This window comes from Siphateles boraxobius, unplaced genomic scaffold, assembly GCF_051911475.1.
Source record: "Siphateles boraxobius isolate OS27281-9 unplaced genomic scaffold, OSU_SipBor_1 9, whole genome shotgun sequence".
Taxonomy (NCBI): domain Eukaryota; kingdom Metazoa; phylum Chordata; class Actinopteri; order Cypriniformes; family Leuciscidae; genus Siphateles; species Siphateles boraxobius.
The window spans coordinates 25069474-25096585 of NW_027509219.1; the positions used below are offsets into that span (position 1 = coordinate 25069474).

At 38.3% G+C, this 27112-nt stretch overlaps 2 protein-coding genes across 3 annotated transcripts; both read right to left on the reverse strand.

Annotated features, from left to right (window-relative positions):
• Positions 1 to 973: 973 nt before the first annotated feature.
• Positions 974 to 15293, reverse strand: mknk2b (MAPK interacting serine/threonine kinase 2b). Of its 2 annotated transcripts, XM_077223005.1 has the most exons (14): positions 14882 to 15078; positions 13314 to 13491; positions 12975 to 13065; positions 12615 to 12716; positions 12404 to 12501; positions 9908 to 9987; positions 9712 to 9785; positions 9466 to 9570; positions 9058 to 9113; positions 8791 to 8886; positions 4855 to 5049; positions 4553 to 4717; positions 4371 to 4411; positions 974 to 4279 (listed from the first exon to the last, which is right to left on the reverse strand). In XM_077223005.1, exons 2-14 carry the CDS (start codon positions 13362 to 13364, stop codon positions 4006 to 4008), a joined length of 1428 nt encoding a protein of 475 aa, XP_077079120.1. In that variant the 5' UTR covers positions 13365 to 13491; positions 14882 to 15078; the 3' UTR covers positions 974 to 4005. The 2 variants fall into 2 exon arrangements, with proteins under 2 accessions (XP_077079120.1, XP_077079121.1); XM_077223006.1 differs by lacking the exon at positions 9466 to 9570 and having other exon boundaries at positions 14882 to 15293.
• Positions 15294 to 20401: 5108 nt separating this feature from the next.
• mob3a (MOB kinase activator 3A) lies at positions 20402 to 26912 on the reverse strand. The gene is made up of 4 exons (XM_077223007.1): positions 26642 to 26912; positions 24744 to 25225; positions 21684 to 21886; positions 20402 to 20766 (listed from the first exon to the last, which is right to left on the reverse strand). Exons 2-4 carry the CDS (start codon positions 25159 to 25161, stop codon positions 20737 to 20739), a joined length of 651 nt encoding a protein of 216 aa, XP_077079122.1. The 5' UTR covers positions 25162 to 25225; positions 26642 to 26912; the 3' UTR covers positions 20402 to 20736.
• Positions 26913 to 27112: the final 200 nt, after the last annotated feature.

Consider the following 27112-nt stretch of genomic DNA (forward strand, 5'->3'; position numbering starts at 1 on the left):
GATTTATATACACAAATATAATGTGTGTGTGTGTGTGTGTATGAGAATGGTCAAATAGGAAAAATCACGCATGTAATTTCAAAGTGAAAGCTTAGAATAGACCCTAATCACTCTTTTTTTCCTTCTTGGACAAACAACCAATCACAGTCTTCAAAAGATTGTGTCATACATACCAACGGGGTCAGCCCCGCCTCCTCACTAAGATAAAAGTTTTTGTCTTTTCCTTACTCAAGAGTTGCTCTCAGATCGGTCCCGAATCACTCTTAAGCTATAACTCCTACGTAAAAGTTTTTAAGCTAAATTAAGAGTTTTCTAAAAAGGATTCTTAGATTCTTTAGGAATACAGGCCCTGCTTTCCCCATTATGCATTTCAATCTAAAATCTTGATATTGAAAAAAAAGAAAAGTCCTGGTATTTGTCACTACCCATTCTAGTATTCAAACTTTTAGTTTATGTATACTATCTATATCCATAATGTTAAAATATACAAACAAAATTAAAATGGTGCTTGATTCATTCACGCTCCCACTTGTGAATCCAAGGATACACAGTAGTGTGATCCAAATAGTTAGTTGACTCACTCCCTCAGCATGTTCATGTTCAACCCACACTTTTACAGTAGGCTGACAAGCTGCTCTGAGATTTCCATGGCAACCGTGGGCTGGCTAACTTTTACCATGTGTTTGCATCAGACTCTGTAAAGAAGCATTCGGCCCTGGAAAGTTCAAGTGAAAATCAGCATGTTTACATAATGAGGTAATGCACCATGTGACTCATGCGCAGGTGACTCCGAAAGCCACCATTATGTCAACAGGATCAGTCACTCCAAGAGTACCTTTTCTAAGAGACTGAGCTTTATTAGAAATGTCAATGTTTGCAGTATCAGCATGTGATATATGAGGCTCGTGATTCTGTGTGAACACAGGCAGAGGTGGGATTGATAAAGTTCAACTCAACTCAAAACAAGAACGAGAATTGTTCAAAGCATTTTATTGCATTTTTGTTGGTTTGTTTTGTACAAAACAATACAAAATTCTGCCACAACAGTCATAAATTTAGCTTCGAGTGAACTGCAGTCAGCCACATGGTACAGTAAAGTGCTTTTTTAAATCAATACCCATGTTGTCCCAAGTGAGACCCCATGTCAGATTTTTCCCAAATTATTAATATTGGACAGTTTAATTTTGCAAATGGACAAACAGTGCTCTTAAAAACAATAGCCTTCAGAGTTTAGACTAAAGGGTCACATTAGATTATATAAAGAAAAAACAATTGTGCATCTGAATACTTTTATCTCAATCTATGCATTGGTGGGAAAAGAATAGAGTGGGGGGGGGGGGGGGGGGACTTCATATTACAATACTCTACACTTGTTTATAATGGCAAATATTGGCATGTGTAAAACAGGAACATTTAATGAGAACTTTCTACACACCTCCTGAAGAGAGAAAAAAAAAAAAAAAGAAGTTGTTGAGAATCCAAGTCAGATCTGTTACTACAAGGCAACCCATAACTACCATATGGGTAAAAGAGTTGTGAATATTTTTTCAGAGGCACAGGGGCTTCAGAGGACCAGCCAAGCGCCACAGACATTTCAGAAAATACAAACCCAAACACTTGGGATATCTGAAATATACCAAAGCCAAGAAGAAAGACAAAATACTGAACAGAAGTGGTGGAAATGTTACTTTCCAGACCAAAGATTGCTTTAAATCTCAGCTTATGAACATTTTTGTTTGCCATTTGTACATTGTAGCAAAATAAGTTTCCTGAACAAAACATGAGGAAACTTTAGCACATACAATTCAAGTCTTACTGTAAGACATAAAAAACCCACAAAGATCTGTAAAAAGATTCTTAAAGAAAAAGAAAGACAAAATCAATAAAGGTTACAATCAGTGTCATAATAATCAGCATAATGGGCCCTTCAAAATCAAGGACTGCCATTAGGTTTCTCATATCTCAGGGCAACAAGACAGGTGAGTGACGCTCTGAAAACATTCAACAGGAACATATGCTTGGGTGATTTGAACTCCCATTGGTGACACAAATTCATAGACTTAATCTGAATCCAAACGACTGGGTTCAAATTTTGTATGCACCTCGGAGAGGGAGTGATGGTCTGTGCTCAGCTCAACCAAGTATGCTGTGTCTTATGAATTGGTATGGGAAAATGCTAAAACTGATCCGAGATCAGCACTCCCAGATACCTCAGTGCATTAGATTTTAGAAACGAGCGCACTTTGGCAAAAATGGTTGTATCTTACTAGAAAGATCAAGCCAACAAAAGAGAAAAGGGGAGTTTAAACAACCCTGAAGTCACTTCCAAAGCAAGAACAGTAAAATATCAGATCTGTATGCCTATATGACTCCCTCTTTTTTCCTGCTTTTGTTTTTCCTTCCTTTTCCCCCTCTAGCTCATCACATTCACTCTTCTTGCTCTTTACAGCATATAAATTCAACATTAATAAAGTAACAAAACTATATAATAAAGGAAAACGTTCCACCTGAACAGCACCTGCATAAAAATAAGATAGAAAATATTCATTCAATAAAAAGTTAAACAAAGCTCAACTAATTTTGAAACATCAGTGTGGCACACTCTAAATTGGAGTCAACCATTAACGTATATATATATAAAATAAAAAAAGTAAACTTTCTTAGACCATTTCACTCATACAGCTACATTTTCTTGGAAGACTTTTTTTGTTTAGTTTTTTTTAAAACCTTTTTTTCTGGAATGTTTTTTTCCTTTTTTATTTTTTTTTACATTTTCAGTTACTTGAAAATAATCTCGCCCTCCACTCTTAATATTGATATAGTTCGCTTTTGATGGCATCCACAAGCTGATCGTTTGAAATTTTCGTACCATAATCATCCCTCTTAAAGTGGGGAACAAGTTTAAAGCCTCGACTCCCTGATACCAACCATCGTCATTCATCTAGTCACCTTGGCAAACGTGTACTTGTGCAACCACCTGGTTGCTTCTCAGCATGCACTTAATCCCAGTTGTGCTCAGAAATGTTTATATTCACTCTTATCAGTTAACTGACAATGAATTTTACAGGAAACTTATGTTTTCCTAGACATCAGGTTGAATGCAATTCCAATTTGAGTCTTGCAAGGCGGAAACCTTGCATTCAAAGTATAATGCAGCATGTTTACTGGTTCCTTAACTAGGGGAACCCATGTCTCAAAAGCAGACTGCTGGGCTAGTCTGGGTAAGTGATGCAAAGTCTGTACTGGAAGGACACACTTTGGAAGTGCTTGAGTAAGAGGAAAAAAGCGATCCATTTCTATTGATAAGGGGATTTTCTTCTTGGAATTAAAAGGCTGTTGGGAAGGACAGTGATGCATTAAGTAAGGTGAGGCACTATTATCAGAGTTTCGCTCCACTTATACAAGATCTCTGTTAGTAATGCAAGTCAAAATAGCCTTCATCAGAGTTGCATAAGCACATACCAGTCTCTTCAGTATCTGCTGAAGGGGTTGGGAATTTATGCACACACACACTCACAGACATACATACAGGAAGAACGTTCCTGAAAAACAAATGCAGTTGTATCTCTCACAGAGAAAATTCACAGTGGATCCAGTTGTAATGTTGAAGCAGCACATAAAAAGGTTCAGGTAGGGGGGTGGGGGGTATTAGACCTTTGGTGTTTGAGCTGGTATTTTATGCTCTACCTTTAGACAAATTTCCGACTGGCTTATATAACCCAACCGCTATCCTAAACAGAGTCCAGTTCATTCGCCTTGAGCTCTTAAGGTGATTCCCAAGCTGCCGAAAGTTGATCAAAGTGCTGTAGGAGCTCTAGCTCCAGTGCTTGAGGGAATTAAATGGATTTACAACAGGCACAAACTGAACCACGGTTTAGGAAAGGACTGGGTCCGATTCAAGTGGGCAGAAGAAACAGAGAAGGATTTGCACAAAAGATAGCAGATACTTGTTTGATCGTCCATTTGAAACTGGAAAATTGTTCACTGGGAGCCCAACTCAACCGATTAAGCGCAGTCTCCCACAATGACCAGCGGTGCCAGGAGCTGCCTGAGCTCAGATGCAGAGACGGGCGCTCCTTTCAGCAGGCTACTCCGCTGTCTGCGCTTAGCCAGTTTGGAGTTGGAGGGAGGGGAGAGGCGCATGGATGTGCCAGTGGCTGTGATGACCTGAAGAGGGTCCTGCTGCTGCTGCTCTTTCAGGTCGTCTTGCTCGGCCAGTTGCCGGTTCATAGCAACAGCCTTGCCCGCAAAGAAAGTCAGGTTCTTAGCACAGCTATTCCTGTGAGCGTGGAAGGAAGGACAATGTTAGCCTGATGAGGATGCTACAAGCTGCATGTACTATTAGAAAAGCTTGTACCAACTCAACTCACCTTTGCGGCAGGATAGAGGAGGGGGAATAGTCAAAGGCACCCTGGAGAAAAAAAAAGGAGATAGTACAAACAAACAAAAAAATCATGAAGATCATGAAGATACGGACTTAAAGAACTTACAGTTACAAAAAAATAAATTTTTCAGAATTGTACTGAAGACAGCAAAAAATTCAGTTCCTTACCCCTTGTACCCAGGGGTGCTGGAGAACCTGAGCGGCGCTGAGACGTTTCTTGGCGTCCCGCACAAGCAGTTTGGAAATGAGGTCTTTGGCGCTGGAGGAAATATGAGCCCACTCTTTCTCTGGAAACTCGTACTTGCCCTCCTGAATGCTTTCAAACAAGGTGTTCTGAAAAAAAAAAAATGAAAAAAAAAAGAAACAAGAGAGGAGTTTTATTATTAATCCATTGAGCAGCACATGAATGTAATACTTTTGGACTTGGGTGTGCAGTGGCTGGCATGACTAGACGAGGGTAGGTTTTGTACCTGGCACGCTTGACAAGGTTCTCCATTCTCCCATCCACAGTCACTTCCACAGCGTCCCACGAAGGGAGGGTAACCGCTAAGCATGATGTAGAGGATGACACCCAGGCTCCACAGGTCACAGCGCTTATCGTAGATTGTGGCCTCCTCATTGAAGGCTTCTACAACTTCCGGCGCCATGTACTCAGCAGATCCACACTAAGGTGAGAGAAAAGAGGAAGGAGGGGTGAGAAGAAGGTAATCAACTGCCACTAGTGATGAGGCAAAAACATGGAACTGGCAGTCACATTGAGAACAAAGAAAAAAAATGTGCACGTGTTGGTTCTGTACTGCTGCATTTCAATTTCTAAAGCGTTTTCCCCCCATCAACATCCTTGTTTACATTCAGCTGACAGCGTCATGTGTTCTGTGGGACCCCCCAAGTACATCTGAGACAGACAGCATGGGGGGGGGGGGGGGGGGGGGTGTCAGTCCATATGGAAAATGCGATGGTGGGATACAGCACCCTTAAAAGTAACTGCAGTAAAAAATTGTTATGTCACAACAGGGGTAGTGAGTCATGGAGTGTTTTGAAGGCTCAGCTGCATGCACAGACTGCTTTGTCGGTTTGGGCTCGGACCGCCTCTACCAGAAACTAGGTCATGCGTTGGGACACAAAAAAAGAGGATTGTGTGTGTCCCAGAAAACCCACAAACTGTGCTTTATTACATAACAGCAACACACACTCGTTTGCAACCTCAACAGCACACAGGCCCACACAAATTTGATGTAAAAGGATAAAACCTCTCTGGAGACAGTGCAGTAGTTCAGCGGGACAAACAAAAGGCTTGTTCGACTTGAACTGGCGCTGCACAGACCGATCGGTTTATGACATCAAAGTACCGCGAGAGCGATTAGAGAGCAGACAGCTCCTTATGCTTTTGAATTGCTCTCGCGGTACTTTGATGTCATAAACCGATCGGTCTGTGCAGTGCCGGTTCAAGTCGAACAAGCCTAAAGATTTCTAGAAGGATCTGCAGAACTGGGTTCCTTTTTTCCTTAGTGGGTTGGGCCAACCGGCTGCATTAAGCACCTCTTATTATGCAACGCTGACTGAGGTCAGAGATACAAATTAACTCGCTTCAACGTTTTTTTGTTTTTTTTACAAGAGATCATGAATCTCAAAACTTCCCAGAATACGTACACTACAGTTCTAAGCCATCTATCAAAGGCCAATATCTGAACCCAACATGAAAATGCATATTAATTTGCCCATATAATTATTAACTATAAAGTACACTTATAAATAAACTATTGAATGAGGGTGAAGTTCAAAAATGGGCATACAGCAAACTAATGTCGCGAATCCAACGACGGGTATGAACCAACCCCCTCTGGATGTTTTCACAGATGTTCAAGTGCAACATGGTCATGTTTTGGTTTGCGTCTCTGAGGTTAAAGGAAGCAGTCGGTCTGCTCTGCTAGTCTCTTTTGTTATCCTCAACCCAGCTGCCGTTGTTGCTCCGCCTTCCTGCACTTATGTAATGCTATTTCGCAGTGCAGGAATCCGAGTGCAGACAAAAGCTTCCACTGTTGCACCCAACCCCCCTCGACACGGCTGTTTTTGCTCACCGCCTCTAAACACCCTCACATTCAAGTGAACACTTCACAACCACCCCCACTCTTGAACAAAAAGACTTTCACAAAGCACGACCAGTCTAGAGCAGCCCAGCTGATAGCAAAAACATTGCTACAGAATGTAACTATTCAATTATCCAACTGTACCAGATTTCAGGAAACAAGAGTAACCTATAATTAATAAATGAGGGCTCACGTTTTGCAGCAGTTGTTCGGTAAAATCTAAGTATATTCCTCTGGCTCACTCGTGTGCCAATCTCTGGGTCTTTGATATAAAAGTGAGGGAGGGGTATAACTGATAACTGCGCAGCAGATTTTTACTTTCAAGAAAAACTTCATCTGTAAGACTAGGATAGCATTGCATCAGTCCCTTTAGAGCAATGTAGCTACTAGCATCTAACAAGTGTTTATATAAATGTTGATATATATGGGGATTTCCAAGTAAGGACAAACTGGCTCGAGCAGCCGTGTTGTCGGGTTCAGGTGTTTCTGTGGTTGGCAGTGAGGCATGCATCAGTTGTGCAAGCGAGTCACCTATAAGCTGCATGTATGCACATATGAATTTCCCCTGTGGTTATAAGTTAACAGTATAGAAGTACATGCGTGCAAAAGCATAAAGAGAAAGCACTTTTCTACGTGGTTCAGGCAGGAAGGTACACATACTTTTCAGAAATCATGCCTTTTTAAAAGCATTTTTTATGATCAAACTACACGCACACACAAAAAGCCTGCAGTAACAGTGAAAAGAAAAAAAGGGAAAGAAATCTCATAAAAAGCAAAGCAATCTAGTGACAAACAAAGAGTTAACATCTAGCTAGCGGTGAAAAAAAAAACTGATAAGATCCCTGGGATCCTGCCCAAGAAAAACATGTTGAGTGCATGACCAGAGAGTGCACTAGATGCTCCTCCCCCTTTCATCCTCCCTCTCAACAAACCAATCACAGAGCAGTTGCTAGGTGTGGGGTGGTAACACAGATTGAAAGACTAAGGCCCAGACAGGCTTGAGGAAATATCCACAGAGACAAAAACAAAAGAGAAATGGAGTCCAAAATGTGCTGAAGGGAGAAGGTCCGACAGGAAATTGGAGCAAAAAGGCTAGAAATGTTTGTTTGGGTTGAATTCTTGTTCTCCTTAAGCTGTCCAGAAGTAGCATTGGGGGAGGGAATGATAAAATTGGAACAATCTAAAAACTAGCTCAAAGTTTAAAAATCCCTTCCTGACGAAGTTAGTTGCATTTCTGTAATGTAGAGACTGAATGTTTTCATTTAATTTAATTCTCAAGTTTGAACTTTTAGATGGATAGTTCACCCCTGAAAATGAAAATTAATGTTCAGAACCTGTATGACTTCTTTTATTCAGTTGAATGCAAAAGATGAGATCTTGAAGAATGTTTTAACCTTTTTAAAAACAATATTGGACTTTCATTGTAGAATGACATTAGGGAGAGTAAATGACAGAATAATTTTATTTTGGGTGAACTATCTCTTTAAATACATGCAATGTATTAAATCAAACCCTCTCCCCAATGGCAGAATCACACAAGACTATTGGCTAATAACTTTTTTTTTTTTTACAGTCTATGGCTAATAAGCAAGCACAGGGCATAAAGAAAAACCCCACATTGTTTACTTACTAGATACACAAGAACCTTTCACCATTCACCCTTTAACTATTCAGTCCACAAATAGTCTTTTCAACAAGCTCATGGACCCCACTCGGGTTACCCTGAAAGCCCCATGCTGAGGATTTCTCACTGTCCACCCCCAGCCAGATCACCTGTTCTAAGCGGTCTCACCCAAATCATTCAAATCTATGAAGTTGAAGACAGATCTTTGTTTACACATACACACTGCAGAGATAAACGCAAGAGCTTCAAATATTTTGAAAGAAACCCTAACCGTTTATAATTTGAGATTGTAAGTTTGTAAGCCATCTTATCCACAAGATGGTGAAGTCGATAACTACAGGAATGTAGATAAACAAAGAATGGACTCGATACTGCTGCTCCACTATTTCACAACAGGATTTGGCCTCTTTACAAGTTCCATTCTACTCATAAAACCATTCCTTGACCTCAGGCCTGTTCTTAGAATGATTAAATTAGCCAATCAGAATGAGCTAAATCACTGACACCACCCCAAGTCAACCAACGGCATTAAAGCAGGTCCTCTTGATAAGTAATGACAATGACAATGTGTTCATCTTATCCATAGACTTCGAAACATTAGGGAGGAGGCTGTTAACGGCTTATGTTTTTTTCTCAACCAAATGCTATATTTTGTTTGGGCGAATTGGTGTTCACAGGGTCACAAAGACACTTACTGGAGTGAGGAGCTCTGGAGTGGAGATAGGGGAACTGTCACTGTTGAGTTTAATCCCACTGCCTAGATCAAAATCGCAAATCTTCACAGGCGAAATCTGCAAGAAACAAGTGAGCAGGAAATCACTTCTGCTCGGAAACGACAAGTATGACAATGTGTTTACAGTCTGCCTTGAAACCTCAAATCATCTGATCAAACTTTTTAAACCTTAAATGCAAAGTGTATCTTGAATTTCTGACTAGCAAACATGCTGTCGTAAAAGACTCACCCTGTGCTCGTATTCACACAAGATGTTTTCAGGCTTCAGGTCTCTGTGGGCCATACCTACAAGAGCACAAACAAGTCATGCGTTAGTTGTGTGGTATTCAGGCTAAGTGAGGATTGTCGATGGGGGCGAATGTTTCCATCACAGCTTGTTGCTAAGTGCTACTAAAATTACCTTAGCATCCCCTCACCCAACAGTACAGACAGGAATAAAACCTTTCAGCCCACAACTTAACCTAGAAATCCAGTGCGCATCCCTCAAGCTAGTCGATGAAATATGATCGAGTTACAACTAGATACGATTTCCAACAACCCCCATAACCTTCCCTTTCCCACCCCCCCATGTGTAACACCATCTTCTTATCTCCACTTTTCAGGCCTAAATAACCCATCCCAATCGGATTTCTCGTACCTTTATTGTGAAGGAAGTCCAGCGCACTCGCAATGTCCTGCACCACAATGCTGGCTTCCTGCTCGCTAAAGTATCTCCTCTTGTGAATGTGGGCCAAGACGGAGCCTAAAAAACCCCACATTGTTACGCATAACACCAGTGCATGCGGTCTTAACATTTAAATTAAATTACTCAGGGCTGGTCTTTGGGCCCAGGGGAGGCTGGGTAATGTTTCTCAAAAGTAACAACACCACAGAAAACATATACCTCCTCTGAGCTTCTCAAAAACAAGGTAAAACTTGTCCTCCTCTTCAAAAAACTCCACTAGCTCCAGAATATTTCTGTTGGGTGGACAAAAGATTAAAATAGTTAAAATAACATTGTCGACCATTAAAATGTATTTCATACAAGACTTTTTATTGACTATTTACAGATAAAGGTATTAAAGAAATGAATGGGTTACCTGTGACCCTGACACTGGTACAGCATTTCCACCTCTCTGAAAACACGACTCCGGCTGTGTCCTGGCCTCTTCTCAATGATCTATGATGTGAAAAAGATACCAGGTTAGGATCAAAGCCAAAGTGAGAAGCAACATCCTGAGGTGACAACCACGCTTTAAAATCTCAGTGACCATTTGGTTACCAATTACTAACCTAAAGCGATAAACAGCAGTTTAAAGCACTTCAAAGCAATAGTTCACCTAAAAATATAAATTCTTGTCATTTTTTCACCTTCATGTTATTCCAAACCTGTATGACACTCCGTTTTTGTGGTTATTTTTTTGTGATATATCAATTCTTTCTTTCTTCTCCAAGGCTTTGGCAATTGTATGCATGTTTGCCAACGTATACACGTTAAGTGTTGTTTTTTTTGTATTATATGCATGCATGTTATTGTTACGTGTGTTGCGTATAATAAAAATTTATTAAATTAAAATTGAATAACAAAAATGGACAAAAACAGCTGAGGCATTCTTTAAAAATATTATGTTGCAGCGAAGAAAGAATGTCATGCATGTTTTTCTGTCTTGGGTGAACTATCCCTTTAAGACAGAAACCCACAACTCTAAATATATCTTCCTTTTTTAAGTGACAATGACTCTGTTCATTCAACCCCCCTGAGTCCAACGACTAAAAGTACAAGCAAAAGTTACTGTTCACATTGAATCACGTCCTCCCCCATTCGAGACCTCTGTGTTTTCCTGATTGTGTGCGGCTCTTCCAGCTCCCTGGATTAGCAGCGTTATTGAGAGCGTGCAGGCGAGCACATAATGCGTATCAGGGTTAAGAATGAGGCCTGTGGACCAGCGCATTCCCAAAAACCCCAGCGCTGCCGCCACACGGCTGAGTCAGCAATCACTCTTCTCAAAAACCACAAAAAATTACAGGGTATGCTTGAGGGAACCTGAGGGATGTGATGACAAATTTCACCTAGTTGCTGAAGTCTAAACATGTTATTTGTTGCACAGAAATCCTTCACAATATGTTGGCAAATACATTATACAGTAGGAGTGAGAGCACCCATAAATCTCCACGTTAGCTTACGAAGAGGGCCTATAGAGTCTGACCACTGTCTATAAATCAAACCGCTCTTGTAAACACTACCCAGGCTCAGCTGAGGCGGCTACTGGGGTTGTTTTCATTCAGCCTTTCCTTTTGTTCAGACTAGGACGCCACAGATCTCAACCCCCAACCCAACCCAAACTAAACTAAACTACGCAAAGAGGGGGTTGGCAGGACATCTGGTGAGACTTGTCTGAAACCCATCCCAGCATAAACTGACCTAATGCTTGTTATGATCCATCCTCCTCAGGGATTGGAACACATCCCTAAATAATCGTATTATCTTTGTGTGGCTGTCTATATTGAAAGAAAACATGCTATGAAATCTAGGAGGATGATTTTAAGTATGACAACAACAAATAAAAATCAACGCTGTCTTTGTGACAGTAAGAAAAATATTGTTTGTTTGAGAACATAAAAGGTTTTATTTTCTTTTAAAGAGATAAATGTAAAAATTCAAATGCTTAAAAAAAAATTTTTTTTAAAAAGTTGTGCATCCAAAAAGTGAAAAGACCATTTTCTAGCACACAATGTACATTTCTTAATATGCTTTTGTTCTAGATTCCGCAATGTACGGGAAAGACAAAAAAAAAGTAGGTAAACACTTCAAGGATTTAACTCCACCCCCCCCCCCCCCCCACCCCCTCCCTTTCTCTTGAGGTTTATGTTTCGGTAGACTTGACAGTACATAATGTTCCTGCCTCGCTTCAATCTACCGGCCAATGAGAGCAATGAATGGTAAGAGCATGTAAACCACTCCACGTCTCTGATTGGCTGGCGTTCTATCCGGTCTAACAAAAATAACAGTCTTTCCGCTAAGCCTGCTCTGTAACTTGTACAAACTACAATAACATAACCGAGGTTTTTCAAACATCCGTGTTTGTAAATAAGAACATTACGCTGTTAAAAAAAACTGCTCAAATAAACTACACCGACAGTTCAGTTTGCAACGCAAATACACAAATTTAAAAAAAAAAAATGTTGCATAATGAATTCTGTAAAATTATCATTTTTAAACACAAGTGCAAATTTCATAAATATGGCATAACCGTAAGCTTCACCACAGCTTACAGGAATCTAACATGCCCTCACCAATCACATGTAACAGTGCAAGTCAGCACAAAACGACTACAGTCACATATGCTTGTCAAAGAGGGAAATATCATTCCCGTTACCCATTTGATTCAATTTCCAAGAGACGGCTTCAAAGGGAAAGTCCCTTCTAACAATAACCTGTGAATGCCATATCTGCACGGATCCTGCACATGGAGTATCGGTTTGTTTACAACAAGCATATACTGTTTTAGGTTACACTACCCAAAGATGTGCCTGCATTGTCTCAACTCAGGTTAGTTCAATCAAATTTAACACATGTAAACTATAAAGATTCTTACCTTCACAGCATATTCTTTTTGGGTAATTTGGCTTATGCAAGTCTGGACCCTAGCATAGGCCCCTTCCCCCAGCACCTCATCTTGCAGTTTATATACATCTGAAATCAAAACAAAAGTTATATTAATAAACTACTGAACCCATTTAGACCTTTCAAACTGTAGAAGTATACTTAAACACTTAAGCCATTAAAAAAAATTATAGAAAACTCACCCTCAAATCGCCCTGAGAAGCTGTCTGTTGCTCGGCATCTCTTTTTCTTCTTGTTTCTCTTTTTGGCATCTGGGATGTCGATGGGTCGGCTGGATGGCATGTCTGCATGTCACAACAGAAAGAAAGTTCCAATTAAAAACCTAATACGCAGTGGTTAGTATAATCAAGCCACTTTCTGTGGGTGTTTAGTCCTAAGAGAAAAGTAAGCGAATGTTATTTGTCCCATATCTTTAAAAGTAAAATATGTAAACATTGGTGTGAGGTCACGTATTAGAGGCAGTGCTTTGTCAAATTTCAGGTCTTCTTACTGGTTTCTCAGGAAAAGTTGGATTTAAAACAACAACAACAAAAAAAACTTACCATGCCGGGCGGAACAATCAAAATTGAAGGCAGATTCAAGGAGATGGGATCCTGTTTTGGAAAATTCCTCAGATTCAAAGGGATTTTGCCCCTGAACATAAAAAAAAAAGGAGATTATTCACAATCTGAACAGCTCTCACACTGGTTAAATGCCCAGCAGATACTTATTATCAGAGTTCAAATAGATAACCAAGAACTTCCTGGCATTCGGTTTAATATTTAAATAGTCTTCTGTGATCTCTGATACCCTGCCAATTATGTGATCCATTGCCTAATGCCAAAGCAATTAAACATTCATTCATGCAACAGCAGTAGAGACTAGCGAGATCGCACTCTCACCTTGAAAGAGCGATGGAATCCGGTAACTTCTGTGATCTTGTTCTGCACCATTTTGTCCTGATTTTTTGACTTTGTTTGAACTGGTGGAGGGCGGCAACAACGGTGGTCTTAGCTTTAGTGATCAAATTCACTTAGCTAATCCAATGTCTTGGGAACCGTGGTGCTTTAAACGGGAAACCTGAGAAGAACATTTTTTTTATTTAATTACATATAAAACACTCATTTCCTACAACTAGGCTAGTTTACAACAACCAAATGCATATACAAATGTATAATTTTTTTATAATTATTTTATTATAAAGTTGATTATTACTCTTATATTGTTGCAAATTACTATTTTTGTATATTTCTGACTATGATTTTTTTTTCTTCTGCAGAACTGTTTCTCATGCAATGAGAACTAAGATGCCAAAAAGGATGCAGAATCACGATAAAAACTATTCCAAACAACTCAATCGCTATATTGCAAGTGTTCTTTATAGCTTTGTGTGAGGATAGAACAAACCCCAAGTTGTTATTTACTATTGGTCTTCACGGGTGATCATTGAATCAAAGAGTTGAACTCGTGAACCGGATCAGTTCTATTCGTGAACAAATCATTCAGTGCTGATCGTTCGATCGTTAGATCGAAAAATCATTACCATCAATTATCTCTACGATCTACTTGTGCTTACGGTGCTTTGGGAGAGGCAGCTCTGGTCTGGTGTTATAAATTGAATCAAAAGAGTAGATCTGAGATTCAACAGATTCGATTCAAATGATTCGTTCATCCACAAATCATACATCGCTACTTCTCGTGTCCGCTTATTTTTTTAGTTTTCTTCACAGTCACTCAGTCGTATTGCTCCAGATTCAGACTTGAAATAAAAAAGTAGTCGTGTGGACTTGTTTTATGCTGATTTTGCGTTCTATTTGAAGCCTGACATTTTCAGTCACCACCATTCATTAAAATCGAAGTGAATACAAAGGCTTTCTTCAAAATGTCCGATTGCGTGTCAGCTTGCATACTGATTTGTAATGACATTTCTTTCGCTTTATGTAAAACTAATTTTTTAGTTAACTAGCCCTTTAAATACTTACTGAAAGAGACAAAATAAGACTACAGGCGCAGTGATAGCAAGTCACGTCACAAGCAGGGACTTGCATTTACATGCCTCGGAGACTTGAGCCAAGAATAACTCCGGTAGAAAAGCTCGCTATATCCGTCCGTTATCCACTCAACGACATACGTTATTTTCTTTACGCGACTAATCACATGCACTAGTGATGTTCAAAATAATTAAAATGAATTATTCAAAACATCATACAAAGAGCGAAAGCAAAGAGTCAATCAGCATTTGGAATCGGTGTGAAGAAACACAAACCTCAGAAAGGCAAATGACAGCACAATATTGAACCGACCTAAATGTAATTTCTAGACTTTTCCAATCAGCCAAAAATAAACCAAATCAGACCGTTGCGCAGCAGCCTTTTAAATCAAAGCGTGGAGTTTTTTTGTTTAGTCCGCTGACTCCGCTCATCTGTCAAGCCCGATCGATCTATCAGCTGAATGTAAAGCTCGTCCTTACCCCGTTGTTGTCTTTAAAGCTCCAGGCTTGACGCCGTTGTATGAGCCTCTGCTTCGGGAGCAGCAGATGGTGGCCGTGGGCGGTAGGGACTAATGTGTGGAAGGTACAAAAAGATATACGGCGATGCTCGGTTTTATAATCTCACGCCCCTTCCTACCTACCCACCTCCTTTCAGTTAGACCAGCCCCCTCATTTCTGTCTGTAAACACGTACCATACATACTCCACACCGAGAGAGAGAGAGAGAGAGAGAGAGAGAGAGAGTCACGTGGGCTGGCGACGAATGTTATGATTATAGCCTGGGGTGAATAGAAAGGCTGTAATGCTTTAGTCTGTTCGTTCTTTTTCTCTAATAAATAAAAGCCTTGCAAACTAACATATGTATGTATATCAATAAGACTCCACTCGTATGTATAATCACGCCTCAAATGTCCATAATCTTAATCGTTCATGACATGACGTCATTAGTATAACTAGTCGAACTAGCATTCATTCTGCCTGATGCAATATTCTGCAACGGACAAATTAATCGTCAAAAACCCCAAATGGCTAAGCGTGAGTGTTTGAGCAGCTGGTAAGAACAGGCTTTCTATAAAGGAATGATCAAAGCAATAGCTTATAATGATGTATTAAAATGTTTTTTTCTTAGAACTATATTAAGGTAGGCCTACTCAGTTATTAATTTGTATTTATATTGTACAAAGAAGTCTGTTTCTTACTAAGGTTGCAAATACAATTTCATAATAATAAAAAGTTAGGATCTATACTTTTGTGATGTAAATACACCAGGTTTAATTATTTTATTTATTTATTATTGTTTATTGCAGGAATTCCAAAAATATTTTTATCAGCCCAAATTTATATATAAATAAATATTTTTTGAAGTGCCCCCCTGAGATTTTAAGTTCATACTTCAATAATTTAACAACAATTTCACATGTTCATATTTCTCTGATTATTTAGTTCTCTTGTAGACAATTTAGGAACAATGAATGTGGATTACACATCACCAGAACAACTTTTGTTACATTTTGAAACTTAGTCTAATCTTAATTGGAACTCTAACATACCTTTTCCTTAACAGGATGGAATCTTGACACAGATAGATGGGAATGTCGGAACCCACCGGCACGTTTTACAGACATGCTGAGTTGGAGATAGGGAGTTATCCACTATGTACTGATAACTGATATACATGCCGGTGCTAATGAAAACTTTGATGGTTTCGACCCCTTCAATGAGCCAAGTAAGGCATAGACTGGTTTTGATACCAGAGTCATTTTCAGATTTGATGCAGTGTACATTGTCACAAACACTGTGAAACAATGAAACAGATCCTAAATTCACAAGGTTGTGTCAATAGTTATATATTATGTTCTCCGATGGCTCAGGCTTTATTTTCTCATGTGGTTAACTAATTCAATGCCACTTAGGGCCATTTGGGTCTGAGGGAGATCTTGTGACTCCCCCCTCCCTTTTGTCTATCTTTCTAGTTGCCCTCTCAATGTGTTTTGGCCTATATATTCAGCCATGAAAACAGCCCTGAGATTACGCAAAGTTCAGTGCAGGGCTCGGGAGGAAAGAAGCACATGATGAAATGCTCAGTTATGTTGAAAACAAGCCACGTGATAGAGAGAGGAGTAGGGGGTACTCTGGGTTAACAGAATGTGGCCTTCGTAAAAGGGTCCAAATGGTATTCTAACTCTCCATTGGGTGGGAATGCATAACAGAGTCAATAACAGCAGCACATGCATGTACAGCTCAAAGAGTGTTTGTGAGGGTGGAATCTGATTGGTGAGGTTTTATGGGTGTGTTAGGAAGAGTACCGTCTGCTTTTTCTGTATGAGAGATGATTGCACTGTTTATCTGCATTTCAATGTACAGTACGGGAACATGTGACATTTTTATGAGGAGGAAAAGTGAGGAGGGCCCTCTTTGGTGGTGAAAGTGAGAGAGAGAGGTGTTTGTGACAGTGGAGTGTGAAAGTGAGTGCGTGTGTGTTTGGAGAAGGATAGACAGACGAGTTTAAGAAAGACAAACGAGTGTGCAAGTGTGCAACCCTTGAGTGTGTGTGCTCGAACCGATTTCTTTGAGAATTCTGTAGTCTTCTGTTACATCAAGGGTGTGTAGTTTTTCAGAGGTGTCAGCTAGAACATACACACATGATGCAAATGTATTCACAGTTATGTAGTAGCACCTAAACTGTTCCTGGAATCAAAATCCTTGCAGCAGGAAAACATAAACAGCTTACGCCCACGGTGATTGTCATTAGATGCATCAAGCATTGACAGCAGGAAACACCTGACACTGCAGTACCTGCTTAACCTGCGAGTGAATGGCAGTGTGGATAACATGTTATGACTGTATGGGTGCACTGTACAAGGTATAGGCCTGCATAACAATCTAAAGTTTGGCTAATTAAAAATAATAATAGTTTGTAGCTAAACAGTGACCGTGGGTGGGTGGGGTGGGTGTGGGTGGGGGGGGGGGGGGGGGGGGGGTAGGGGCAGACTTCCTCTTTCCTCCTAAATACAGAATTTTGTCCATCCCAGAAAATATCGTTGGATACTAAAGAAGTCGGAGTTTACAAAAGAACATAAAAGTGACGTAAATGCATGGGTTTAAAAAAAACCCTCAAAACTCAATTCCATTGAAATATTCTTTATGTAGGCTATTCAATATGAATCATATCCCAATTCTTTATAATTTAAAAATAGATCTAGATATTTAGTAATATCAAAGGATATTTTCGCTGTGCATAGCCTACTGATGTTTTGACCATAAACTCGATTTTTCCACAACATTATAACTGTATTCATTTATTCAAATATTTATGTCAGTGTATTTAGAGTCCCAGGGTTACAGTAATCTAGTTAACAGTTTAAAATAGCATATTAGAATACCAGGATATACTTTACAACCTTTACAACTATACTTTGCAACATTTCCCTGCATTGAATCAGCTTGCAAGTGCCAATGCCGCGCGTGATTGCAGCGCACGCGCGTTTTCATCTCGTCCTGCACGTATCAGCTCTAGGAACATGAGATCAAACTCCGCCCATTGATGTGTAATTTCCCCCTTACACGTCACTCTAGTTCTTCTGGTACATTCCGAACAGTATCGTTATTCCGGACACATCCAGATAATAACACGTAACACACGGTCAGGCGTTTTTGTTTTGTTGCTGAAAGCGAAAGAAAACGCCTGTCATTGTGCGGATCTGTTTATTACTGAAACGGAGCAGCAGCCGTGTTATTAGTCTGATGCAACTCATTATCCAACCATGACATTTGTAACTCTTTCCAACAACTACATTTAGAACCGAATACATTTATTCTGCGTGTATGCATATGCATACAGCTTAATTTGTGCAGCTAAATTGTTTTACAGAGCGATGACCGTATCGTGAATGAATCACTCTTTTGAATCAGCCAAACGGAAATGTTTGGGATCATAACCGTTCACTCACGCATCGATATTACTTTTTGGACATTTTTAATGTATGGTCGTCACGGCTTTACATAAAGATATATCAAAGTACCATGGTATTTCCATCTAAATTCACCGTTGTACTGCCACAGTGTACAGGGCATAGAACTTAAAATGGTGCTATGTCCTAAAAAAATCCTAATATACATGTATTATATAAAATTACACAGCTTATTTTTTATATTTATAGTTAAAACACGAATTAGCAGCAATATATTTTAGTGTAGGCCTACATACTTTGTAGCTTTCAATTAAGTTGTTTTTCTGCAGAATAGCTGGCAGCTACATAGTAACGGTGAGCAACTGTGCATGAAAACGCTTATTACCTATAAAAAAGACCATGGCAAAGTAAACCCTTTTAGCTTTCTGAATGGGTTTGAATCTGTATTAACTTTGCTTTTAAAATGGGTACATAACAAACCAGCATGACCTTTTTGTCACACCGTTCAACGTCAGTGTTGGATGACACTAAGGCACGCCTACTCATTATAATGCAGAGACTACTGGAAAAATCTGGCTTCTTCTGGCAGACTGAAGAAAGATTGCGACCGATTGCGACAGAGGTGGTGTTTAAGGCAAGGGTGGAGCTATTACAGTTGACGATTTCATCATCCAAACAAACTGAGGCTGAATAATTATTTCCCCTAAACGTGCAACTCAGCACTTATTCAACATGTAGGCTACTCCCCAACAGAACAAATATCTCTATAAACTTAATACTATAAAACTAAAATACTTAATACCCTATACAATAAAAAATTCGCTGATAATCTAGTTAAAACGCTAAAGAAAGCACAATTATAAAAGAGCATTTGATAATGAAAACCAGTTGCATAACCAAATTGTGGACCTAGTTTTAAAATATTAACATCAGTGATCTAACTCAATACATTTCATAGGTCTTGTGTTGTGATGTGCCTTCATTGCCATCTAGTGGACAGAAACAAATGTTTGTTGCCCTCTATGGTTGCGCTGCACATACATGGAGCGGCAGCCTAAAAGTTATTGTCTGCTAATCTATGGAAGCTTGTTTCCGTCACAGAATAAAACATTTTAAAAGATAATTGTGACTATATTTCTCAGAATTGCGAGATATAAAGTCAGAATTGCGTGAAATAAAGTAGCAATTGCGTGTTATAACGTCAGAATTGCGTGTTATAAAGTCAGAATTGCGTGTTATAGTCAGAGTTGCGTGATATAAAGTCGCAATTGCGTGTTATAAAGTCGGAATTGCGAGAGAAAAAACTAAGAATTCTGACTTTTTTCTCGCAATTCCGACTTTATATCACGCAATTCTGACTTTATAACACATAGGCTAATTGTGAGTTCATATCTCGCAATTCTTACATATTTTGTCATAAAGTTATGAGTTATAAAGTTCAATTCTATGGAAAAGAAAAGACTGACTTTTTTCCCCCAGAATAGTTTTATCTCATAGCCTATTTCTGACTTTATATCTCCCAATTGAGTATTTGGCTATATAGTCATAATTGCGAGATATAAACATAGGCCTAATTCTCTGAGAGCAAAAGTCAGAATTGCGAGTTTATATCTAATAATTCGGACTTTATATCACGCAATTCTGACTTTATAACCTGCAATTGCGACTTTATATCTCGCAATTCTGACTTTATTTCACGCAATTCTGAGAAATAAAGTCAGAATTGCGAGATGTAAACTCTTTCATTCAGTGGCGGAAACAAGCTTCCATAGCTATCTCATTTAATGGATTTGATTGTGTAGATTACTAGAAGGCTGAGTAAATGAGACTGAGACAAAACCATCAGAAAAGACAGTGAGCTGGAGAAACAGGATTATCTTTCATTTAAGTCAGACACAGAGAAACTATTAAAAAAATCCACACAGCAGGTGGTGAAATAAAATAAATGCAGGGATTATGTACTAAAAATATATATATATAATTTTTGTTGTAGTAGTCAAACATTAAGTCATACTATTTCATCAAGTTTTTAGTCAGAATAAGTGATGAGAACATGACCAAAAACCAAGAACAAAACAATGACATACATAGACAAGAGGAAGTGGGTTTAATATCTCAACCACATACATAAATAGTCAAATATAATCTGCATGTTAAAGATTATAACAGTTCAACAGAACAAAAGGAATGATTCAGAACAAATTTGGAAAAACAAAAATATCTGATAATACTGATTTCTAATAAAAAATACTCTCCATATGCCTAAACATGAGAATACAGAGAGATGTACATGTCTCTCTCTAAATAGATTATTACAGTACTTTAAAAGTGTATAAAAAATAAAGTCTTTGAAAGTTTGTCTGCTTTTAAATTGTAAATTTGCGTGGTCCTGATCTGACTGGAATGTAAAGGTCCGCTCTCTTTTTTAGTGGCACATCCGTGACGTCATTTCCTTCTGTTGGGGGAAATAGCACTGCATTAGCATGACATAAACCATCACCAAACCACAAGTTTCAAGCATCACTTATGTTCAGGCACCAACCACATATCTGCATTTAAAAAGCTTTGTCTAATAAAAAGAACCTGCCTCTGATATTCAATTATCATGAAATTTACTTTCTTATTTATTTAAAGATATAAATGTTATGTTTTTATTATGAAATACATAAAGATTGTCTTTCTTTGTTTATATATACAGATGTAAAAACTTTGGAAATGCATTATGCAAAGTGACTGAGCTCCTGAGGTCAGTAATAGGACCTGTGGGTGTCACCTGATCCCACATCACCAATTCAGCTGTGACAACTGAGAGAATGAACTGCTGCTGCTATATAACGAAGGGTTTTTCTGCCTGTGATGAAAAAATGATAGAGCCTGGAATATAAAACCTGCTGACTCATTCTGTCCTAGTGTGGCCCTACCAATTAGCAAAGCCATTACAAAATGGGCTTGTTATCTACTAATCATGACATGACGCATTAGTGCTTGTTACTGTATCTGTCGCTCTTTGTTTGTCGCTTTCTGCTCTCAAGAGGTTATGGGAACTCACTTTGACATGTTTATAAACCCACACATACACAGGCATATAACATTATATAATATAATACAATAAATGTTTTCCTTTAGCATTTTACTGCAGATAAAATGTTTTCCTCTTGCAATTTACTGCAGATAAAAATATATAATATAATCTGATGTAATATAATAATGTTTGCCTGTAGCATTTTCTGCAGATAAAATTTTATATAATGTTTTCCTATAGCAAGTTAATGCAGATATATTATCATATAAAACGAATATAATATATGCATTTTGCTGCAGATAAAAAAAATGCGCTTTTTGACTGTTGTTCTCTATAACACATATGCTTACCAGAGGTTCCAGCTCTTTGTGGTCTATGAGATTGAATTCAGTAACAAAGTTATAGAAATGTTTGTAACAGGTGTTCACGTGGGCCTCTGCTCCCATCTGGCTCACGCGGTCAAAGTGGTGGATGTAGACATGGACGAATACCCGGAACAAACGAGACAAGATCTTCTTAGCTACCTGCATGAAGGTCTTAGGAAATGGTGTACCTAAAATAGAAACAACACGCGAAAATGAAAATAAACCACAAAGAGAATGAATAACCTACGTGTTTCGATGAGAAAACAGTCTCAAGAGAGAGAATTTCAAAAACTAAACTTTTCAAATATATAGTGGTAAAATACAAAATTACACACTACAGATCAAAAGTTTTGGGTCAGAACAAATTTTTTTCATGAAGGAAATTAGTATTGGGTCATTGCGTGTCAAATCGACCAAATTTCGGAAACTTTCCTGGCTCACATTTTTTGCTTTTGTTTATATTTTTTTTCTGAAGAAAGACAAGCATGAATAGTGATGAAAGCCAAAATATTAAAAGTCACGGATGAATATTTATTGAGAAATCTATTTTATCTATCTATCTGGATCATGTGATCATGTGACACTGAAGACTGGAGTAATGATGCTGAAAATTCAGCATTTAACATTAAAGAAAACAACATTTAAAAAAATATTAAAATAGAAAACATGTTTCACAATGTTACTGTTTGTATTGTATTTTTGATCAAATAAATACAGCCTTTTAATAGTGTGCATGATACATCTTTCAAAAACATTTGAAAAAATCCTACAGAACAGTAGAGAAGGTTGAAATTCAAGTATTATGAGGGTTAGTGATTTCTCATTGTGACTTCACATCCTTAACAGGTTCTAAAACAACTTCAGACAAGTTATTTGTCGATTAAAGACAGAACAGAACTAAGATGACATCGAGTCTGCTGATATCATCAGAGGAGACAAGTGTCTCATATCTCTGGATGAGAGAAAACTCATTTTCATTTTCACTTTAAAACTTTATTTTCTCATCTGCACGTCCTCACATCATAAGTTTATTATCTGGTACACGTGATATGATGGATTATAAATTGCAGAATCATATTTCCAAAGCGCCATTTATTAATAGAGTCCTGCGATCTGGGCTGTATGCAGACAACCATGTCCTTATACATAGCAGATTTTGCAACCGTCTCATTGCATTCTAAGAATCTGTTCCATATGCAGACTTAGTCTATTTATATCCCACTGTAAATTGTATGACCCAATTTGAAAGGCACCACAGATGTCAGATGGCAGGTTGGAGATAATGAGACAAAGCCAGGGAGGTCAAACACTGCACTTGACCATCCCAAAGGATTCTACATGTTTGACAAACTACGTCTTGATTCATAGTTTATTCATGTCTTAAATGCTGCTTCAAATGGTCAACATGTTATGCTTACATGTTGACCTAAATGATGGCCATTTTGAGACATCTGTGCCATGCTAGAATTATCTTCAAATGTCTTCTGCATAGCTCATTCTGATGACCTAGGTTTAGGTTAGACAAAAAAAAAAAAAAGACAACAAAAAAAAAAGTAATAATATATATATAAACCTCAAAAGGTACAGTATTTTGGGCATTTAAGCTACATTTTACAAAGTTTGAATGTTATTGCGTTGCAAAATGTCAAATCAAGTGGCATTTATTTTAAAGAATAATGAGCAATGTTTCAAGCTACATATTTCACAAAATAAAGTTTTAAATTATAAAACAATTGACATACTAACAAAAGACATTTTCTGGGTGTCAAACTTGTGAACTGATTTCATACTGTATATTTACTAAAAATGTCAGTTGTCAAGTGTAAAAATGACTCCAAAACGTTCTAAGAAAATGTCTTGGATAATTTGTTTGCAGATACCATTTTGTTTCATACTTTGCTATCTGAGCAATGTATCTCATACATTTTAAAGTGTGACTGGTGTCAAAATACATTTTGGACTAATTAATTAATTCACTCCTTCTTAGCAAACTCGAACCCCAAACCTTAATGTTAGTAATCTAGCAATATTGTTATTCAATCTACAATGAAGAAAACTGTAAGGTACCAGTAGACTTAAAGGAAACTGTCAGTAATCGTTTACACAACGACAATGATGTACTCAAAACAGAAACAGTTTTTCCTTTGCGCTTTTTTGCATACATACACCAACGTTGTCAAAACGATCCCTGCTCACTCGGATCCATGAAAACACTGTATTATTCATGCCAGGCCAGTTAGTTGGCAGTCACTTTGTAAAGAAACACTACGTGCCTATAGACTCAACATGTAATATGCATGCGCATGATATCACCATTTTCACGAATTAGTTTTTTGTAGTTTACACGGAGAAGATAACGGTATCTTTTTCAAAAACTTGCACTTTGAAAGCCGTTTTCAAAGGTTTGCATTTTCAGGCGAAACGGTGTCGTTTAAAAGGTCCCTAAGCCTTGACTTCTTTCTGTTCAGTGTCCAATATTGTCTATGTTATGTGGTTGTGTTAACATTTAGCTCCTGTGATCTCCTGAGTGTTCCGTTGTTAGTTTAATAAAGACTGTTTGGTAACACTTTTATAAAGCCCAAACACTTCCATTTTTCTACGCATATGCGTACAGTCGAACACGCAGCCTTTCAAAGTATACTCCGTTTGATAGTATGCACGAATGCAGGCGGTTGGCACATGCGCTCTAGAAAGTTTCATCTTTGTCCAGTGTCTGCGCTATTTTTCTCCAGAAGTTATGACAGATAAAAATGTCTTTGTATTCTCATAACCCCCTTACACAAGCGATTGTCAATGTGTGCGTCTGTTGTTGTTGCAGTCTCCGGTATTTCAATTCTAATGTGCGACCTCTGCGTACAAAGTACATGTGGTTACAAAAAACTGTTTCTTGTGACGAAATTTGCATCATGCGCACTGTGTACCCTTGCGTACACGTAAAAACTGAAGTATACTTTGGGCTTTTAATTTGATTAAAAACTAAACGCATCCAACAAATCAATGAAATGTTGGTCAACAACAAAGTGTTTTGGATTATGTGGTCCTTACCAACATTAGTGGGGAAGATATGTTCATTGTTGATCTGGACTTCAATCCAGTCCATTAGCAGGCTCATGTATTTGGGTGCTGGGAGAGCGGTGGGCTTCTTGTACTTCTGTTCGTCCTGCCAGCGGTACTCGTACTTTGGCCCGCCGGACATAATGGGGCAGGTCTGGTCTGTGCAGGAGTCATTGATTGTGCCGTAGATGAGGTTGATGCGGTTAAAGAAGTCTACCACGTGAACGGCCACCCAATCATTGAGGTCTTCGCCATGCGGCAGCTGCACCGCTTGCTTCAGGTCCAGACCAGCATTTAGAGACGCCTGTGCTTTCTTGTGCAGTTCAAAACGCTGCGTTCCAGGCTCAAACTTGCGCTTGGGCCGGAATGTCCTGTCCTTGTTGAAGACTTGTTTTAGGGCCATGGACATGGTTGCCGGAGGACAGGATTGTTGTGAAATGTGTTTAAAATGAGCCTTTTGATAGCAGGGGTGCCTGAAATGACAAATTAAAGGATGGATAAACAATGACAATATTGTGTGGAGGCTTCTCGGTAATCAGCGATTGTACTCTGAGGGAGGACGGATGCTGAATACGAAAAAGGGAGAGAAAATAAAACTAGGTCAAACTTTGTCCGCTCCTGGGTTCCCAGACCTTTTGGATAATTATTTAATTTTATGATGAGAACATCATTTCATAGCATTGCACATAAAGAGCAGTTTCTTTTCTTTATTTTTTCTTACTATTTTTATTTATGATTTTTTAAGGATTCAACATTAAGAAAGACAGGGAAGAAGAGAGAAATAAAGAAAAGAAAAAAGAACCAAACAATAGAACAGGGGGTATACATTCTGTTCTGGAGCAAGTATAGATTTACATATAATCATTGATTGTTTACATTACAGTAAGAGCAGTTTCTAGTCAATGTTTTATGTTTATTTTATTTAACGCTAAGCAAGATAAAATATATATATATATATATATATATATATATATATATATATATATATATATATATATATATTTGGGAAATATATGTTCCCACCTTTATTTAAGAGGGTTTTCTTAATTTTCATGACTTTTTCAAGGCATGAAATATTTCCAGGTGGGAACAAAACACATAAAAAGAGTACTTGCGATTTTCTTTCGGCTGTGACACTGAAATAACTTCAGTCTTGCATTCTTTCATGCATTTCTTACATGATTCTTTTCTCATTCTGAAGGATTAATTCCAATTTGATGTGCTTCCTTCAACATTAAGTGGTAAAATGTAGAGAGAAACAGAAAACAGATTTTCCCAGTTTAACATGCTGAACAAACAATATAATATATCATATCTGCATGTTAAAGAAATGTTGGTCACTGAACAGGTTTTACACAGAGATATTATATTTAGAATGTTATGGGAAATTCTGAGCAATTTCCTGTAGGGCACCATGGGTGGCATTTATTGGCCAGGGCAGGGGGATTCCAGCATCTTCTATAGGCTAATATCTATAGTATGTTAATGAATTACATATATCTATATGCCTCACACACACACAGACACACACACACACACACACGCACACACACACACACACACACACACACACACAACTTAAATATTGTAAACATGTGAATGTGTATATGTTTTTTAATGAATGGATACCAGTAACACACACCAAAAGCGAAACAACATGTTGCGCGAGACTCTCGTCTGTCTACACGCTAATTCCGTGTGACGATGTCGTTTTTAATGGCGTGACCAGGACTGATAATCACATGAATTTAACTTTCATGGAAACACATAGGTGCGATAACAAAATAACCTTTGTAAAAACCGCGAATTAAATACCTAACACGTATTTAAAAAACGATTTTGTTAAGGGAATGTTTTCGAAGCTTACAGTGAAGTTGAAGCAAACTTACCGCGAGCAAGCGCCTTTCTTGTTCCGCTTTGATGTGAAGCGCCTTTTTACACCGCCCTCTATTTTGTTCGTTATTCAAGAACGTTCTTCGTTATTGTAATCACATTGTATTTGCAATTGTTATAGAGTTAAAAGGAACGTGGCCTTCGCACTGTAACAATTATTAAGTCCACACTTTCTAAGGAAGCCACAAGCCCCTCCCTGCTGAGCAAAGTACACTTCCTCTATTGAAACATCAGTAGAGCCTCTTCTGTCTGCCACTGAACATGAAGGAAGTGTATTAGAAACACTATGGTTACACACTAACATCAAAACATTTCATGCATTGGAGATATTTATAGCTTAAAAGTTAAAAAGCAGCCTTTTAAATTCAATTTAAACTAAATGGTTACACTTTATTTTAACACTGTCATTGTTACAGTGTTATTATATTGAAGTACTGAGTAATATTAATTAGGGTAGGATTAGTGTT

Bases quoted from the DNA above. Each gene is read 5' to 3' on its own strand.
- mob3a (XM_077223007.1), bottom strand. From the start codon at position 25,161: ATGTCCATGGCCCTAAAACAAGTCTTCAACAAGGACAGGACATTCCGG. The intron at 21,887-24,743 runs GTAAGGACCACA...TTTCTATTTTAG, and splicing joins TATCTTCCCCACTAATGTTG to GTACACCATTTCCTAAGACC. The intron at 20,767-21,683 runs GTAAGCATATGT...TTCCCCCAACAG, and splicing joins ACAAAGAGCTGGAACCTCTG to AAGGAAATGACGTCACGGAT.
- mknk2b (XM_077223005.1), bottom strand. From the start codon at position 13,364: ATGGTGCAGAACAAGATCACAGAAGTTACCGGATTCCATCGCTCTTTC. The intron at 9,114-9,465 runs GTACGAGAAATC...GTGCTCTTGTAG, and splicing joins GGACTTCCTTCACAATAAAG to GTATGGCCCACAGAGACCTG. The intron at 4,412-4,552 runs GTAAGGAACTGA...TTTTTTCTCCAG, and splicing joins AGCACCCCTGGGTACAAGGG to GGTGCCTTTGACTATTCCCC.